The following is a 17,683-nucleotide window of genomic DNA, read 5'->3' on the forward strand; positions in this document are numbered from 1 at the left end:
AAACAGGATGTTTCTTGATATAAATAAAGCTTGACTGACTCCATAAGGGGCCTGAAGTCTTATTTGAATATTTGAGTTGAACCAAAACCCTTATTTGAATTCGTCTTAACTTCTAACAAGCCATCTCGTTGGTAATTACTATGAGTGGGCTATATTTCTACAAAGAAATTAGGAGAGGTGAGGATAATAAGATAATAAGTAAATAAAGTAACTATATGTGTATTTATTTGTATATTTTGTTCTTCCATTAATCGATTATTGCTTTGAATCTAACTTTCTTTAATAGAACTTTACTGTGAAAACAGAGGGGTTCTGAGAAACCCAAGAATTTGATTTTTGCGTCTAATGAACACCAGAGGGCAGCAAAGATACTGAACAGCAGCCTAACAAGGAAGCGGAATAATGAAGAAGAAGAAGAAGGGGGAAACATTGTGACACATCAAAGGTAGTATAAATATAAATAGACTCATAATGTAAACAAGTTATTTTAGGCAAGAGCAGTTTAACGTTTTTGTGTTTTTCTACATTTAAGTTGAGGTATCAATACGCTGTTTTTGCAGACAGCGTGTTCGAGACAATCCACATATTTTTGACGATACAGAGCAACACATGACTATCAGTGACATTTCAGAGGTTTCGATTTGATTAATAAAGACTTTAAATAATGGGATATGGTTCGGCTTACATATAGCTCACCAGAACTTTACCGAATATTTCGTAATTTACAATATTTCCGTCGGCAGAATTCATCAACTACGAAAGCAGCAACCCAGAAATAAATACTTGCATTCAACTGTGTGCTGCATTTATCATGCCGAATTATTTGGAAGATCTTGAAGATTAATACGGAAACATTGGTTGACGTTTACCTTTAACGCACAGAAGCGTTTCAGGTGTTACGCATAAAATGATAAAGATTTTCGCTGAAATTTTGCTCGGACTGGACTCTATAGGGGTTAAGGTTTTCGCATTTTGTCACGTTGAAACCTTCAACTGTCCTGTATTTTATTGAGCTTTTGTGCGAGTACCAAGAAGTGCATAATTATGAAGTAAAATTAAAACACATTTAAAAACAACGTCTGATAAGTGTGGCCTGCTTATATTTTGAGCACCACTGAGCCAATCCAGTCTTAAGTCATTTGCATCTTTTAATAGGTTTTCTTCCAGGATAGTCCTTGAACTACTTCCATCCAACTTCTCTCCCCAATTGTTAGAAACAAATTCCCACAGCATTTTTTTTGCTGCTACCTTCTGTCAGGGGAATGCTGTGTTCAGGATTATAACCCTGCTTTAAACCTCTCAAATTCTTTCTCCCCGACCTGTCTGCTGTGTTCCTTCGTCGGCCTTGTTGCTGTTTTTAATGTTCTTCATCAAATAATTGAGAGCTTCACAGAACAACTAGATTTATACTGAGATTAAATTATGCAATGACTGACAGAGTTTAGGGGTATTAAACCCGATTTTCATTTGTAAAAAAAAGAAAGAAAAAAAAAGTGAAAACCATGAGTCATTATTCCTCTACTTCATAATTATGCACTTAGATGTTTATCACACATAATTCTAGTAGAGAAAATTGGAGTTTGTTGCTGGAATGTAACATGGTTAAAATGTATGAATATTTTAGCAAGCCGCTGTATGGAAAGGGTCGGTTGATTTTGAATGTCAATAAAGTCCGTAGGTAGACGCTAAAGACTCCTTTAGCTTCAAATTCTGAACAAAGACGGACTGTTTCCCTCAGACTGGAATTGACTTAGAGGTGGATTGTAGTCATGTGGGTCATGTGAAACTTGACATGAAAACTTGTGCATCTTTTTTTTCCAAGAAAACAGAATTATGTTTATTTAACTGGATTTGTTTTAGTGTCTGATAAAAACTACACCCAAAGGGAGGCTAAAGCCAAATTTAACTGCTTGTAAGATGAACTTTGTTAGACATTTGCAAACTGCCTTTATGTTGAAAATAACTGTGAAGTTTGTACAAGCCCATTCACACTGCTGGTTATGTGAAGTGCTTCAAAAATAAAAAGTTTATTGGAAAAAAAAATCAAGCATTTGATTACAATGGCAATGATGCAGACATTCAAAGAAGTGAAATCCATAATGAGACCCATCTAAGAACACCGTTAGCTGTCTGTTATATTGTTCAAACAGCTAGTATACCCAAATATCCATTAATAAGCACAGTGGAAACCATCTCGGTTTTACAACAATCTTATCTCTGTTTTTAGATGTACAGCCAATCAGTACAAAGTAAAGTTAACGGAATGGCTGCTTTGCAGGGAAAAGGCTCAGAATTTAAATGGGGCCCATCAGCAAACAGAAGGAGACGTTGTGAACGGTCACGTTGATTTACTTTGCTGTTTTACAATTGTAGTCTATATAGGGTTGTAGTTTGGCAATGGTGGCAGAGGAAGTGAACGAAGCCACACATGGCCACTCTTCCAAATACTGAGCAATTCAAGCCGGAGCAAGAGGAATGCTTAAGACATTTTACTGCTAACAAAGATGTTCTCTGGCTCAACACTTTTCTCTTCACAGTAGGGGATGATTGTTTACAACGTACTCAATTTTCGGTAAGCTTCACGGTGTAGCTGGTGCATTACATATGTCACGGTCAAACGTGAGCGATTGGGTAAAATCAGATCCGGTCATTTCAAACTTCAACAGAGTACATGCCTCCGGCAAGCAATCAATTCTCTATAGCCGAGGGTCCAGACCATCTGCATGAAGCCACGCATAAAACAAGGGACCAGGCTAATACGTTTTCTCTCAAAATGGTTGCTATGGAAACTTGGTGACAGCTAAAAGATGCCACTCTTTGTCGCAGTGGAGATTTCCAACCGCTGCGCCCTAAAGTCAGCCTCTTGTCCTTCCAAATTGGGACTTTTGTTGTTTTCTGACTTCACCATTTTTTCCACCAGGTTCTATGTTCCAGCTCAGGAGAACTGAGGAAGAAGAATACAGCGACGAAATCTCCAAGCTCAGGCTGGTGGCGTCACAAAACAATGACCGACTCCTCGACAAAATGCTCTGCCAGGAAATTTACAAGAAAGTCATCAACTGCAAAGGGGGATGGGGCATCGCAGGTACTCCCCTCCATGCTGCCGTGTCTAAAGGCCACCTCAGCTGCCTGAAGGTTCTGCTGGCCCACGGCGCTTTTGTAGACACCATAGACGTCAAAGCCCAAACGCCTCTTTTCAACGCAGTTCGTGGAAGACACCTGGACTGTGTCCTCGTCCTCCTTGCAGCAGGTGCCAACCCCAACGGAAGCAAATCCAACAACAGCTCCCCGGTCATCACCGCTGCCAAGAATGGCGACGTGGAGATCCTCAGGCAGCTGCTGGCTCACGGCGCCAATGCGAACACTTGTTCTAAGTTCCGGTTGTGGCCCTTCTACGAAAGTGTGACCAGAGGACCGCTCTGCCTGTCTGCGGTTAACAGACACATAGAGTGCTTTAGGCTGCTGCTCCTTCACGGGGCCGACCCGAATTACAACTGCACAGACGTGACCATCCACAGCATCCATCACAGAACGATGCTGGAGATGTGCCTGAGGTACGGCTGCGGCGTGGAGTACATCCAGATGCTGATAGACTTCGGCGCAAACGTCTACCTCCCCAAGCTGATCATCGAGAGGTTCATGAATCAACCAGCAGTGGAGCTGCTCCTGAGTGAGAGAGGTATGCAAAACCCACTCAGTGTAACCAAGTTATAGTGCCTTGTCAAAGTAGTCATATCCCTTTTTCATTTTATCACAGCCAAAAATCTTATTGGTATTTTACCTGATAGACTAACACAGAATTGTGCATCGTCCTGAAGTAGAAGGAAAATTCTCATAAATTGTATGTAAATATTTATTGTCCTAAAATTCAAGTGTAGCAGCAGCAAGTCGAACACATGCTGGAGGATGTAGCTTCACACAAAAAATATATGGAAATAGCAATAAGAAACAAATGTACAAAGATATTTGTCTCTTGTAGAAATGTACAAGAACCAAATATTCTTTATATATTTATAAAATACACGTGCAATATATCAAAATATATAAGTTATGCATAACAATTTTAGTAACACAATAGCATTTAGAAATAGCTAAAAGAGTTTTTGGATAGTTTGAAGTAAAAGAAAAATCCCACCACTATATTTTACACATCAATTGCATTTAATTCAATTGACTCCAGTAACACTACTATAAAGAGGTGGGACCAAGTCACTGTGCTGCAAGTCTCAAGTAGGTCTCAAGTCTGTATCGTCAAGTCTCAAGTCAAGACAGGCAAAAGTTGAGTCAAGTCTCAAGTCCTTTCGAGTCGTCTTTTTGTTGTTGTTTATTTAACAATGTTCCAATTATGCTAAATGTAATTAATAGACCATGTGTTCTTTTTAAAATCAAACATGCAATGCACTCATTGCAAATAAAGCGCACTGGTTTTGAATTTGGATGTGATGGTAAAATAAATCTGTCAGTCCAAGTGGGGTTAAATCTACAGCTAATTCCACATCTCGGTATTGATAAAAACATGTTGCCTGAATCAAACTTGCCAGAATCACTAACCAAAACACAAAATAATGTGCTGCATTACCATCCAGAAACACTCAGAGTTGCTAACACAACGTTAGCTAGTCAGTTGTCTCAGTAAAAGAAAAGTACCGCTTTCTGTCCTTTGTGCAACTTCAAATGCCGAACAGTTGGAAGTTGCATCTCCATCTGAGATCCTGGTCTTGCAGGTTTTGCATGTTTCACTCCGTTTTTAGTTGGATATTTCATGATTGATAAAATATCCAACTAACATATTACTCACATATGCTCCTGTGAGTAAAAGAATTTACTCACAGGAGCAAATCTGCTTGGAGCGTTTTTTCTTCTGTCGTCCCCCCCCCCTCCGTTATTTTTTAAATCCTGTTAATTTGATTGGTTGTGCTGCAGCTACGCACACATACATACGGAGTGTGGAAAAACAGAGGGACGGTCTGTGCATGTCAATACTGAATGAGCAGAATGAATTAATGGGGCCACTTTATAAATAATGTGTTTTAAACTTTTGACTTAAGTGAAATATCAAATCTTTTCAAGTAAATAGCTTCAAGTCAAGTCCCAAGTCAATAGTGTGAAAGTTAGTCAAGTCCGAGTCTTTGAGCACTTTTCAAGTCTCAAGTCTTGATTTTAATGACTCGAGTCCAAGTCATATATATATATATATATATATATATATATATATATACACACACACACAGAAACACACTTGTATTAGGAACGATTCACCTGCTGTGGCCTAAACACACCAGTCTCTCAGCTGAATTGCGCGCCCACTTGTGCGTATTAAAACGTTTGTGAATCCAACAACTGCCACACAAACAGATTGGCTTTCGTGGAATTGCAAGCATTTCAGCCAAAGTTTTGAAATCAGGGAACATTTCTCCAAATAAAGTGATCAGAAATCAGCGGTGCCCTCTGAACGAGGGATACCTGATCCCCGCAGGACTGGTTTTGCCTCCGTAACTCTTCAACGCATCGTCAAATAGTGAGATTCATCCTCTAATGGCAGATTCCTTCATTAAGACACGCCTTTTTGTTTCTTCTTTTTCCATCTTCAGGAACTCCGAAAGCCTTGACCTGGCATTGCCGACTTGCTGTGCGTAGACACCTGAATAGCATCAACAAGAGCCACTGCATCAACGAGCTGGACATGCCAACCAGCCTGAAAAACTTCCTGCAGTATAAAACAGTCCCTGTCCATGTTCAGTAAAGAAGAAAGTGTGCATTATTTTATCATGTCTTTATTTCAGTTTAACAGCGAGTCTTTGCATAACATGTCTTAAAACGGCTTCTGTCTCTTCATGGGCTGCTCTGTTCAAAATGTTAGAAAAAAGATTTCATCTTCTGATTTCTTAAAGATGTGGCTACTTAGAAGTTGCTGACTCAGTTTTGTACTGGAGCATTTCAATAAATAAGAATATGATTGGAAGGGTTATTCATGTCAGAAATGTATTCCAAAAAGAAGCTATTATAGAATTAGAAAATTCATTCAAGAATTTCTGGGAGATTCAGTGAGTGAACTGTGGCTTGAGTCAACGCATCAAGAAACACTTTGCACATGGACTACAAACGTCTGATTACTCGTGTCACATCACTTCTGAACCAGAGACAACAGAAACTTCTTACCTGGCTGTGGAGAAAATCAACTGGACTGGACTGTTGCTCTATGACACAAAGTCGTCTTTTCAGATGGAAGTAAATTCTGCATTTCACCTGGAAATCAATGTTCCAGTGTTTGGAAGAAGAGTGGAGAAGAACGTAATCCATGTTCCCTGGAGTCGAGTGTGATGTTTCCACAAACTTTAATCTCAGACAATAACATCCTTCAACCACGTCAACAAAAAAAAGTCATTGAAGCTGGTAGCTCCCAGGTGTCCACATGCATTACGTCAGCATTCCGAGAATAAACTTCAAACTATTAGATTTTTTTCTTTTAGTGCCCCTAAACAAACTCTAAAAATGACTGACGAAGAAAATCGCTTGGTCGCTTTGTGCTTTATACATTTTCAACTTCTGAAGTTGGCCACTAGATGGCAATAGATGATGCTGCATTTGAAAGAAGAAAAATCAAAGATGATCCCTGCTGCATAAAAGATATATGTAATAAGCATAAAATTATCGTATCCTCTAGTACAGTAGCATACCTTCACAGATTTCATATTGCGAGTTATATTATCTTATGCAGTTTTGATTTAGAGCGCATTTACCGAGTCATGTTGCCAAAAATTATGCATTTCATAATCAGATGCAGTACTGACCATCTCTATTTTGGTTCATCTATAGGTCAGTCAGAGAAGAAACACAGAAAATGCTCAATTTATTCAAAGTTTTCTTAAAGATGAGCTTTCATTAAAAGTAAAAGCACCAGTCAAACAAACAAAATATAGCGCCCTCTGGTAACGGGAAAGTAAAACTTAATAGTTTCCCCTTTATATCGTTATCACTACCACTTGAAAGTTTTTTGTTTTGATAGATTTTCAGTGAATATCTCACGCTGCTATATGTTAATCCCCAATAAAATAAACTACAAAACTTTTGTTAGCAGAGTTTTAATATTTATGAAATTGAATGAAGGCTTCTACCCGTACTGACAGGATGAAAATGCTGCCACCAGATGGCAGCATTTTCATTGAAGGAAACCTCAGTAGTCTGGATATTTTTTAAACTTCACCCAAAATATCAATTTTTTGCCTATTGTATTTTGAAGTAAAGCTTCCATTCCTACTTTGGCTCATGACAATTGTTTTGTTTAATAAACTATAATTAGCTCTTCTATTATCTATTTTGTCTGATTACACCATTTTCAAATGAAATCAAATGTTAGAACCTTATGATTACTTTGAGTTGCCCTTTTTGCCAAATATCTCTCAACTCTTAATTATATTCATTGACTAGTTTTACTTTTACTAGAGTAAAAATATGTTAAAGTAGCGCTACTCTTACTTAAACACATTCCTTTTTTTTATTTTTATTTTTTACCACTTTTGTTTAAAGCAAATCATGTTAAGAAATTCCAAATGGGGTAGCAGGTGTGATTCCCTGATCGACCAGTAGATGGCAGGAGACTTACGCTGCCCTGCAAAAAGCCCCAGCAAAACCACCTGAGCCATTTCACTCCATTGTGTTACAACAGATGAGGGAGGCACATATAAATTATAATATATGAAGAAGGCAAGAAAAACCAGATTCAGTATATTTAAGTTAATAGTATGATGTAACCTTATTAAACCCCATAATGCCATGTTCAAATGAAAAAAGACAAAAGAATAGTTTTTAAGCTGTCATATTAAAGATATTTTCTTCTGAAAAAACATCAGCAAACAAAACCTTCACCAGCACTTGAATCACAAAACCTTCCTGTCTTATTCAACTGTAAGAATCTCATAGAAAACATTTCAGTTCAAGTACAGCAATCATTGCATGGAAAAGTTTGCTCACAGTTCAACTTCAAGTAGCGGAAATTAGACTCAACAACTGGTTCCCTTCTTTAAAACTGAGGCCAGCTGTGCTTCTCTGAGCCTTGGTTTATTTCTTTTCGGTCGCCGTGGCGACCTCAGCCCAGCCCCACGTCTAGTGACATCATCACGACAAATCCCAGAATGGAGGTCCACGAAGCCAGTCTGCCGTTACCGCTGGTGGCACCAAAAGACAAGAGATAACAGCAGAGGACAGGTAGGTAAATGACTCATAGGAAAAAAAAAACACATTTCAGAAATTTGGAGATTAATCTAAAAAATGTTCAGGAAAAAAAGGAAATTTCTGAATTACAAAAATTTAAAATTTCGACATTTGGAGATTTTCTGAGAAATTTCCATGTCTTCTGAGCAAATTTATGAGATTAATCTCAAAATTTCAGTTTTCTTTTCCTTGCAAATTTTCAAATTTTGGAGAACAGAAATTTCCCAGTTTTTTCTAGAAAATTTCTGAGATTTATCTTAAAACTTCAGATTTTTTTTCCTAGCAAATTTCTAACTTTTGGTGCTCAGAAATTTCCTTGTTTTCTTTACAAAATTTCTGAGCTCAATCTCATAACTTCTGAGTTTTTTTCTTGCACATTTTCGACTTTTGGAACTCAGAAATGTCTTCATTTTTTCGAGAAAATTTCTGACATTGATCTAAAAATTTCTGAGTTCTCTGGTGGAAATATGCTCCTGTCTTTATCTACAACGGTCCTGATACGCCGTCGTACATTAGCACTCCAGCCTTCTCTCCGAACGTCAGCCATATTTTTCCACTAACCTGACTTGAGCCTCAGGAATGATGTCGTCCACGACGACGTAGACCATCGCTCCGGCAGCAAATGCCAACGCGTATGGCAGCAGAGGTTCCGCGAAGACGACGGCGGCGGCGCCCAGCAGGCCGGCGATGGGTTCTACCATTCCACTGAGTTGACCGTACCTGGTGGAGAAAGTGACGTCATGATGGAGGCCAGAACTTTTACAGAGCGGTGCTACAAACCAGCAGATGAGAAGGTTTGCCTACCAGAAGGCCTTCCACGTTGATACCCCAGAGCCCCTCAGAGGAAGGCTCACCGCCAAGCCTTCTGGGAAATTCTGGATGCCAATCCCAATAGCCAGATTTCTGAAGGAGAGCAAATCCATCAATAATCAATAATTGATTAAAAAATATATAAGCAAGCGACATCCTGTCAAATGTCTTAATTTATTTTGAAAAAAAAGAAAAAAACCATGAAAAAATAAAAAATTTAATAGGAGAATTTGTAGTTTATTATGAAACACAACCTCAAAATTCATTATGGCTACCTCACAATTATAAAACTTAGAGATAGCTGAAGTTAAAAAGACCATCTTGTTACAGATTCTTGAAAAAATATTCACACCTGTTGAACTTTGTTTACATTACAAGTTGAACCAAATATATTATAATTTTATGTGATGAACTAACACAGTGGTGTAAAATTGTAAAGCAGAAGGTAAATAATGCACAACTTTCAAATCTAGTTTTCAAATCATTGCATTCGTAACTAGCTCCTTTACTCTGACGCCCCTAATTGAAACAATGAAACCATTTGCCTTGTGAAGTCAACTACTTTTAGAACATGCAATGAAGTTTGTTGTTAAAATGGGACAAACTATGGAGACGTGAATTCCTTTGCAAGACACTGTAAATATTTTACATCAGCAGGTTGAGTTGCATCAGTTCACAGCTGAACCAGGACTGGGTCCACCGCTTTCTTCTTCATCTGTACCGACTTCTTGAAATGTTCTCCCCTGCTCTTCTGTTTGAGACGTTTCTAAAGGGGCAACGTTTCTGGTTGTTTCCAGCTCTGTGTCACAGTCAATTCATCTGTACTGACCTTGTGAATAATTGATACGGATTTATTCTTAGTGCAACTAAAGTCAGCCCAAGGACCAGCACTAGCACTAGCTGTACAGTTTGAGGAAAAACCGTTTTCAGTTAAATAACAGTGCAGGGGAGGATTTTGCACTGAATAAAGCTGTTCTCTTAATATGCGTCCTCATATTAGTAATGATGATATAGATTTTACTCTCCAGGAACAACAACATAATTTAGCAATTAAGTAATTAGCTGAATATTCAAACTGGGAGGATTCTAACAAAGTGTGTGCAGTTGTTTGCCTCAACGATGTACTGAGGCACTCAGCAAATTATAAACAGGAAAACTGAAAGTATAAACAGAGGAATGTGAAGACTAGTGTTCCAAGAAACTCAGAAGAACATGCAGGAACTTTAAGTTTTAAAGTTCTAACAACAATTTTCTGATTGGATGAAGAGGCTGCATGCAAAGGGAAATATCAGCCCTTTCTCGTAGAGCTGCACGAAACATCGTAAACTACAAGTTATTCACACGTCACATAGTCACTCTTATCAAAATGTTGTATAACTAACATGGAGTTGACTGTACATTTTTAATTTCGTCGTTTCTTTCTAAGAGGTAACAATGACAATAAAGATGTGATTCTGACATGCCTAACATTTTTGCCTTACATTACTCAGTATATAATAAACATAAAGCCAGATGTATGAAGATAAAAATATCATCTTTAGTCCCGCAGGTCCTTTACTGCCTATAACACATTCAATCTAGAAAGTGGGCATCCGTCAGAGAATTCTTGGTCGTAAAGAGAGGAAAAAAAAAACAAGTGAGAGTGACTAAATTAGAGTTTGTTTTTTATTTTTTGTTTTTTTCTAACATCAGCAAAGAAAAAAAATGGTCCGGGACTTTTCATACATGCTCTAGATGTGGCTTTAAGCTGGGCCAAGTTAATAGTTGACACATTGAACCGGGTGCAAGGGGACACACACCAAACGGACCGTTCCCACCCTGCACGTTGGCGAGACACGTGCCACTTAGTCGTGCACTTATGAATTTTTGGAACTTGGCACGGATCACACATGCTACTTTTCACCCAAATTGGATTATCTGGAAGATGTTCCTGCAGAGTGGGTCGGTCCTCTTACATTGGCATTTATATAATCCCTCTCTGAAGGCTTATGTTAGTAAAATGTGGCACCAACGTACGCGGCTCACATGCGCTCAATGCAAACTTTCAAAACAACAACTGTAAATCAGCTTTTAAGAGCTTCAGAGGACGCTCTTGTCAGCATCCTCTGAAGCTCACACTAAGTAATAAAACAAGTTAAAAGCAAAAAGAGATCTGCAGGACCCACAGAATGTTAGCATAGCTATGCCCACTGGAATTACTCCAATTCTCTCCACTGCTTGCACTGAGTCACATTACACGGCCTCACTGGCCCGAAATAACTGCCCAAAGGGCTCAACATAATCTTAATCTCAAAGGACCTCATCATATGACCTCTCACCTCTTTGTCCTTTTGCTTCTCTTTCCTCAGGCTCATTTTTCTCATCACCAAAACAAGTCAAAAACAGCTACTCTGCTTCTCTGGTGCGATATCTCCAGATTCGTAAAGAACTTACTGTGATGAGACTTACAGATGCAGAAACCAACCACGTCTACCGCTCCTGGAGATGGACTTATAGGTCTGTTATTGCATCCTTAATCAATCAATCAATCAAATTTTATTTGTATAGCATATTTCAGCAGCAAGGCATTTCAAAATGCTTTACATAATTAAAATAAAAACAGCATGTGACAGTAAAGAGAAAGAGATTTTGGAAAAAAGAAACAGTGAGAGAGAAAAATAAAAAGAAATTAATACATAAAAAACCCGTACTCTAATCCTAATTTAGCCATAAGCAAATCTAAACAGGTGGGTTTTAAGTTGAGATTTAAAGGCACCCAGTGTTTCAGCTGTTTTACAGTTTTCTGGAAGTTTGTTCCAAATTTGTGGTGCATAGAAACTGAATGGTGCTTCTCCTCGTTTGGTTCTGGTTCTGGGGATGCAGAGCAGAACCAGAACCAGAAGACCTGAGGGGTCTAGACGGTTGGTACAGCAATAACAGATCTTTAAGGTATTGTGGTGCTAAACCGTTCAGTGATTTATAAACTAACAACAGTATTTTAAAGTCTATTCTCTGAGCTACAGGGAGCCAGTGTAGGGACTTTAAAACTGGTGATATGTGCTCTATCTTCCTGGTTTTAGTGAGAACGCGAGCAGCAGCATCTGGATCAGCTGCAGCTGTTTGATTTATTAGTCAGACCTGTGAAGACGCTGTTGCAGTAATCAATGTGGCTAAAGATAAACGCATGGATGAGTTTCTCTAGATCGCGCTGAGACATAAGTCCTCTAATCCTGGAGATGTTCTTCAGGTGATAGATGGATAGAAGGCCGACTTTGTGACTGTCTTAATGTGGCTCTGAAGGTTCAGGTCAGAGTCCATCACTACTCCCAGATTGTGTGTACGTGAAACACACAAAAGCCATCAGTTTCAAACAACGAATAGCTTTTGATTGATGTTTCTCTCACAAACGCCTTGAGTCTTTGTAGGACAGCTGCATTTATATTGACAATAAACGACAATAAACTCTAATATATGAACCAATTAAATGTCTTCTGAGACCAAATGTCTTCTGAGACTAAACTTGTTGGCCAAGATGGTCAAAAGTCAAAAAAATTTTATAATAAAAAATTCTAATCTGATTTTCTTTACCTGCTCAACAGTGAAATCATACAATATTTAATAAAACAGGTCAGATTTTGTTTTGTAGTACAGGGTTGTGTAAAACTGCAGAATTATGTAATCAGATTTTCTGAACACTGGAAGGCCAATCACCAGCTGGTTGCTGCCCCAAGATGGTGAACAAATTATTTATTTATACTGTAAAGGTATCTGCAGAACCATGCAACTCTGCTGAGGAACAGATTAAGCCTGTAATTCCATGACGTAGCCACTAGATGGCAACAGCAGGCAAGCCCTTTCATCTTGTAGAAACACATAAAACACGTTTTTTTGAAGTTTATTTAAACTAATACATTTTAAAAAGTTAACAATAAAAACATATTTAAATGTAAATGGTTATTAAGTTTTTGCTGTCATAAAAAACATCTTCTAACATATGTTTGAACCAAATACAGAAACTAAGGGATTCATTAATTAGGACAGAGTTTTGCACCAATTAAAAACCTTGATAGTCATCTTACCTGGCACTCTCAAAGGTAGCAGAAGTTGTTTTTCCTATGGCTCCGAAGCCGACCCCTACAGCCAGGCCCTCTGCAGAGGCAGAAAAGAAATAGCAGACAATTGATTTTCATCAGTTTGTGTCCCACACTGAAAGAGGAGGAGGAAAAAAGGTCAGCCTTAGAAAACGGATAACTAAAGCAGCAAACGACTCAATATCACAGGCACTACAACCGACGGAATGGAAGAATGAAAGAAAAAGAAAAAGATATCAGGATTGTCATCTCACTGAACACAATGAAGCCTTGTGAGGATTTCCAGTGTATCTTCGTCAGGTTTCCAGCAGTGATAAATCTGCAAAGGCAGCGCTGAAAAATGTTAGTTGAACTACTTATTTATTCCTGAGAGTCAATTGTTATAGAAAGAAAAATGTATTATCCAAGCACTGTTGAGGTGAAAAGCACCATCATGTTTGTTAGGAATCCTGTGCAAGATGGGAGCAAACAAAGTTCTATAATCGCTCTGTCAGACTGCTCTGACTCACAGAGCTCCAAACATATTGTACTGTATATACCCAACGCTTCCATAACTTGGAACCATCTAAATTACTTTCAGTCCAGACAACTTCTGCCTCCACTTCTATGCTACCTGTACTGCTTACTGTCTAAACCAGTGGTTCTTAACCTTTTTTGGGGTACCGAACCCCCCAGTTTCATATGCGCATTCACCGAACCCTTCTTAGTACCCCCCCCCGACACGGTATTCTGATTTAGTAATGTAATTATATTAGCTGTGTTACCACCCCCACGCCACTAGAGGCAGTAGCAACCCCAAAAAGATGCGACTAAGGAGCAGATTTAGTAAAAAAAAATTGGTAAAAACGGTGAGTTTTGCTGAAAGACATAAGCTCAAATCCATGCTGAGAGTGGAGCTCCTTCAATCAGTGCTCCTCCGCAGCTCTGATTGGCTAAGCAATGTAACGTGATCCCTTCTGGAGCAAGTGATGGCAAAGCGGGGCGTCATCATGACTTTACACAAGTGTGTCTTTACCTCCGCGGCAGAGGCTCCACCGAACCCCTGAGACCGACTCTCCGAACCCCTGGGGTTTGATCGAACCCAGGTTAAGAACCACTGGACTAAACCACTACCTAAAAACAAATTTGACAAACTGCAGACATTTAGCCAACTTCACCAGGCCTATAACATGTTCATTCCTCCAGCCACTGGGGGCACTGTTTGAAAGCAGGGTGTATAGTTGAAGTGGAGCCGTTTGCCTTTTACCACCCAAATCTGAATGAAAACTAAATATGGCATAACTAAATTCACCGGTGAGTTTCTTGACATTCAGGTTGTTTGGATCCTTGTGCCAAGTGTTGGTCATTTTACCGCTAGTAGATTTTTTTTAGGTCCCGTTTCAACCATTTTACAACTTCCCTGTTCACAGAAGTCAATAGTGAAGATTAGTTATTCTTGCTAAGCTTGTGTATAAAACTATTTGAGATCCAGAAATTTATAGCTTTTGATCGTTTTTGGTTAATATTTTAAGGGTCCTTAACCATTCAGATAAACTGCCATCAACCAATTTATTTTTATGGTGTTGACCTCTTTTGAAATGATAATGCTTGTAGCATTGTTATTGAAGTACAGAAGATACAACATTTTTGCACAACACATACTGTAATTGTAATAATTTTAAAAGCTAACTTGGAATTAATATAAAACTTATTAATTTAGTCCAACAATGTATGGATGTAATTTAGAAACGTTAGCAGATTGCTAACTGCACCTTTTGCCAGCACTATTTGTAGGTTAAAGTTTTTTTTTTCACTCCTGAATCTTTGCCAAGAATGGTGAACCAGTGGGACTATTGATTCATTTTCTTTTCTTTTTATCTCTTTGAGTCTACATTTTGGATAATTTTCTTATGCTGTTGTTTTTGCCAAATACTAAAGGTAAAAAAAAAGAGAAAAAGAAAAGAAAAAACTTGAACTACTCCATAGTTAGTGGAGCATGACTGAGCCTTTTGAGGAACTTGGGGTGTGATGGTTTGTGCCACTGATATAATTTTGTCCACAAGATGTCCGTTTGTTAATTTATTTCCTCAATACGTTTTTGCAATTTAAATCAAGTTTAGTTTATTTTGTTTTGCTTGTTCGTTCACGAGCTCCCACACTTCGACGACCCCTGACTTAGGAGATTAAAGCCGTTTGTTCTTATGACGGGTTTCTACAGTTGTGACCGCCGTAACATGGCTGCTGCTTCTCTTCCATCTCTTCTGTGTCCTGACCACCCTGTGCGGCGTCTCCCTCCACTGTCGCCCTGGTTATCTTATTCGTTATGCTTGTCACACAGGCTTTGAGCGCTCTTCATTTAAACCGAAAGCGAAAAGGTCACGGCGAGCGATGTATCTGTGAGCGCGTCAGTGTGCTGTAGAAGCTCTGGAATGTGTTTGCGTGACCCGTGAAGACAGATTTACTGGCTGCTTTGCATTTCCCGCTGTCACGGCACCTCTCCACACTGATTACAGGTTGTCAGGGCTTGAGGACAGGTGTGGGCTGGTCAGCCGCTGAGAGCCTTACGTAACACGAGGGTCACGACGCCGACGCGAGAGTGGGGGGATTGAAGGTCCACAGTCACCCTTATACAGCCCTGCCTCTTTCCTGTGAGGATTGAGCGGATATGCAGGCCGAATGAAATCTTGATCGATTGGGCGGATTTTCTCTTGCTTTAATAAAACATCTACTTCTAACACTTCTTACACATTATGCGGATTAAGAAACTTTCCAGCAGTTCATCTCTTCATTTGCAGCAACTCTGCTGTGTTTTATTCAGATCTTGCACCAAATCAATAGAAAATGAAAAACATGGACTATTCAACCACATGTGGTGCTGAGAGCTGCAGCTGCACCCTCGATGGCATTTAATTAGTCCTGTAAGCTGTGCCCGGAGTAGCAAACTCCTCTCTGCAGTTACAGTAGGAGTAGATGCACCAAAGTGCACAAGAGTGGGATCGTGAGAAGTTGAGTACTTGTGATACCAACCGTACTCATGGGTGTGCCTAGATTATTTTTCTTAGGGGAGCTAGGCAGGGGCACAAACTGTAGAAGGGTTGCACATGAAAATTGAAATTTTATCCTAATGCACTGCCTTAGATTAGATTGAATAGTGAACTATTTATTTACACAAATAAATCTGTTTAGCATGTGAAAACTATTGAAATCCCTCTCCCCGGAAAGTCTCTCCAGTTCTACCTGGGAGATCCCAAGATGATCTGAGGACACAAGGAACATATTGTCCCTCTAGCAAGTTCTGAGTCTGTGCTGGACACTCCTCCCAGTGGACACGTGAACACTGAGATGCCCTGGAGACTTCCTAATCTGCTAAATAATGTTGTCCACCACAGCGGATTAAGCTCTCCATCTTGCTGGTATCTATTTATGCCATATAAACAGGTATATTTACAGCATAATTAGGTACAATGGCACTGAAGTAGTATTTAAAATGCAAAAACAGATGGCTACCCTGTATTCAGAGAATATAGTGGATGATTAAGTCAATGGGCAATGCAGATTTTCATTATAAACACCACAGGGTCTCTCAGTGGGCTAAAATCTGGAACTGAGCCCATGAACTCACTTGATGTTGCTATGGAAGGGGTAACGACAGGTCATTCAGAAACATCCTGAAAGTCTTTCATTGGGAAAGCACTGACACTTTTCAAAGGTTCTTGTCAGGTGATTGGACGAACTGTCTATCACAATACAACACCAGTGGAACCAGTTACCCAGTCAAACTCTGGTTGCTTCCACCAGGGATGCTACAGAGCAATCAGGTCCATTCATTAATATTTATAAGAACACTCAACAATTCCTAAATCTTTAGGTATTTTCTGGTAGACTCTGTTCAATTGACCACAGTTGCAACCCTTGTCACATTTTCAGCTGTTGAGGTTCACTTTCACATTGCACTGCCAAACAATCCAAACTAATCTAAATCTTGTTCACCTCATCGCCTGTGGTGGCATGGCAACAAGAACCACCAAAGCACACAAAAATCTCTGAGGACGACATGAGCGCAACTTCCTTCTTCACAATATGTAAATAAGATGGAGTGGCATCAGATTTGAGCGGTTTTAAGATTTCTCTTTTGTCTTTTGCAGCTATTTATCCAGCTAGTGTTATACTCACATGATTGTTTTGGTTGTATTTACCCAGAATACCCTGCGCTTCAGTCAGCTTCCTGCTTTTGGAGCACTCTCCGATACACTTAGCGTATGCATTCAGGAGCTGACATCACTCACCAACATACTACAGGTATTGTTAGACATCCTGTGTGTGGTAAAAGCTGTATGTTAACAGCAAAAGACCGACCAACTAAAGCTTATTTAAAGAATTTCGAAGGAGAGAATATCCTCTCTAAGCAGACCCTGGTCTTCTCCAGCTTGATTGGCAGCATCTATTTTTCAAACTTTATTGTTGATGCCTTTACCTCCTGCTATTTTTGTAAACACACCTGTCTTGTTAATCAAGCACTAGTGGGTAAAATGATGATGGTAAATGGGCTAAACTTACACAGTGCATTTTCTGTCATAGTGATCACTGAAAGCGCTTTACGTTACAGCCACATT

The 17,683-nt window shown here is 39.2% G+C and overlaps 2 protein-coding genes across 3 annotated transcripts in view; one reads left to right on the plus strand and one right to left on the minus strand.

Annotated features, from left to right (window-relative positions):
* The first annotated feature begins 328 nt into the window (after nucleotides 1-328).
* On the plus strand, nucleotides 329-5,761 carry LOC103482066 (ankyrin repeat and SOCS box protein 12-like). Its single transcript, XM_008437982.3, has 3 exons — nucleotides 329-445; nucleotides 2,921-3,679; nucleotides 5,592-5,761. The coding sequence occupies exons 2-3, from the start codon at nucleotides 2,926-2,928 to the stop codon at nucleotides 5,741-5,743; spliced, it is 906 nt and encodes a 301-aa protein (XP_008436204.1). The 5' UTR covers nucleotides 329-445; nucleotides 2,921-2,925; the 3' UTR covers nucleotides 5,744-5,761.
* Nucleotides 5,762-6,833: 1,072 nt separating this feature from the next.
* slc39a11 (solute carrier family 39, member 11) overlaps nucleotides 6,834-17,683 on the minus strand; it is a 153,517-nt gene continuing 142,667 nt past the window's right edge. For both annotated transcript variants that reach the window (XM_008437981.2, XM_008437980.2), the window contains exons 7-10: nucleotides 13,080-13,149; nucleotides 9,016-9,114; nucleotides 8,773-8,931; nucleotides 6,834-8,165 (exon numbers count right to left, since the gene is read on the minus strand). In XM_008437981.2, coding sequence (XP_008436203.1) covers nucleotides 8,087-8,165; nucleotides 8,773-8,931; nucleotides 9,016-9,114; nucleotides 13,080-13,149 — 407 coding nt within the window. In that variant the 3' untranslated portion in view covers nucleotides 6,834-8,086. The remainder of the gene's footprint in view (nucleotides 8,166-8,772; nucleotides 8,932-9,015; nucleotides 9,115-13,079; nucleotides 13,150-17,683) is intronic.

The sequence above is a fragment of the Poecilia reticulata genome, chromosome 19 (genome assembly GCF_904066995.2).
Source record: "Poecilia reticulata chromosome 19, P_reticulata-male-v2, whole genome shotgun sequence".
Lineage (NCBI taxonomy): Eukaryota > Metazoa > Chordata > Actinopteri > Cyprinodontiformes > Poeciliidae > Poecilia > Poecilia reticulata.

Bases quoted from the DNA above. Each gene is read 5' to 3' on its own strand.
- LOC103482066 (XM_008437982.3), top strand. From the start codon at position 2,926: ATGTTCCAGCTCAGGAGAACTGAGGAAGAAGAATACAGCGACGAAATC. The intron at 3,680-5,591 runs GTATGCAAAACC...TTCCATCTTCAG, and splicing joins GCTGCTCCTGAGTGAGAGAG to GAACTCCGAAAGCCTTGACC.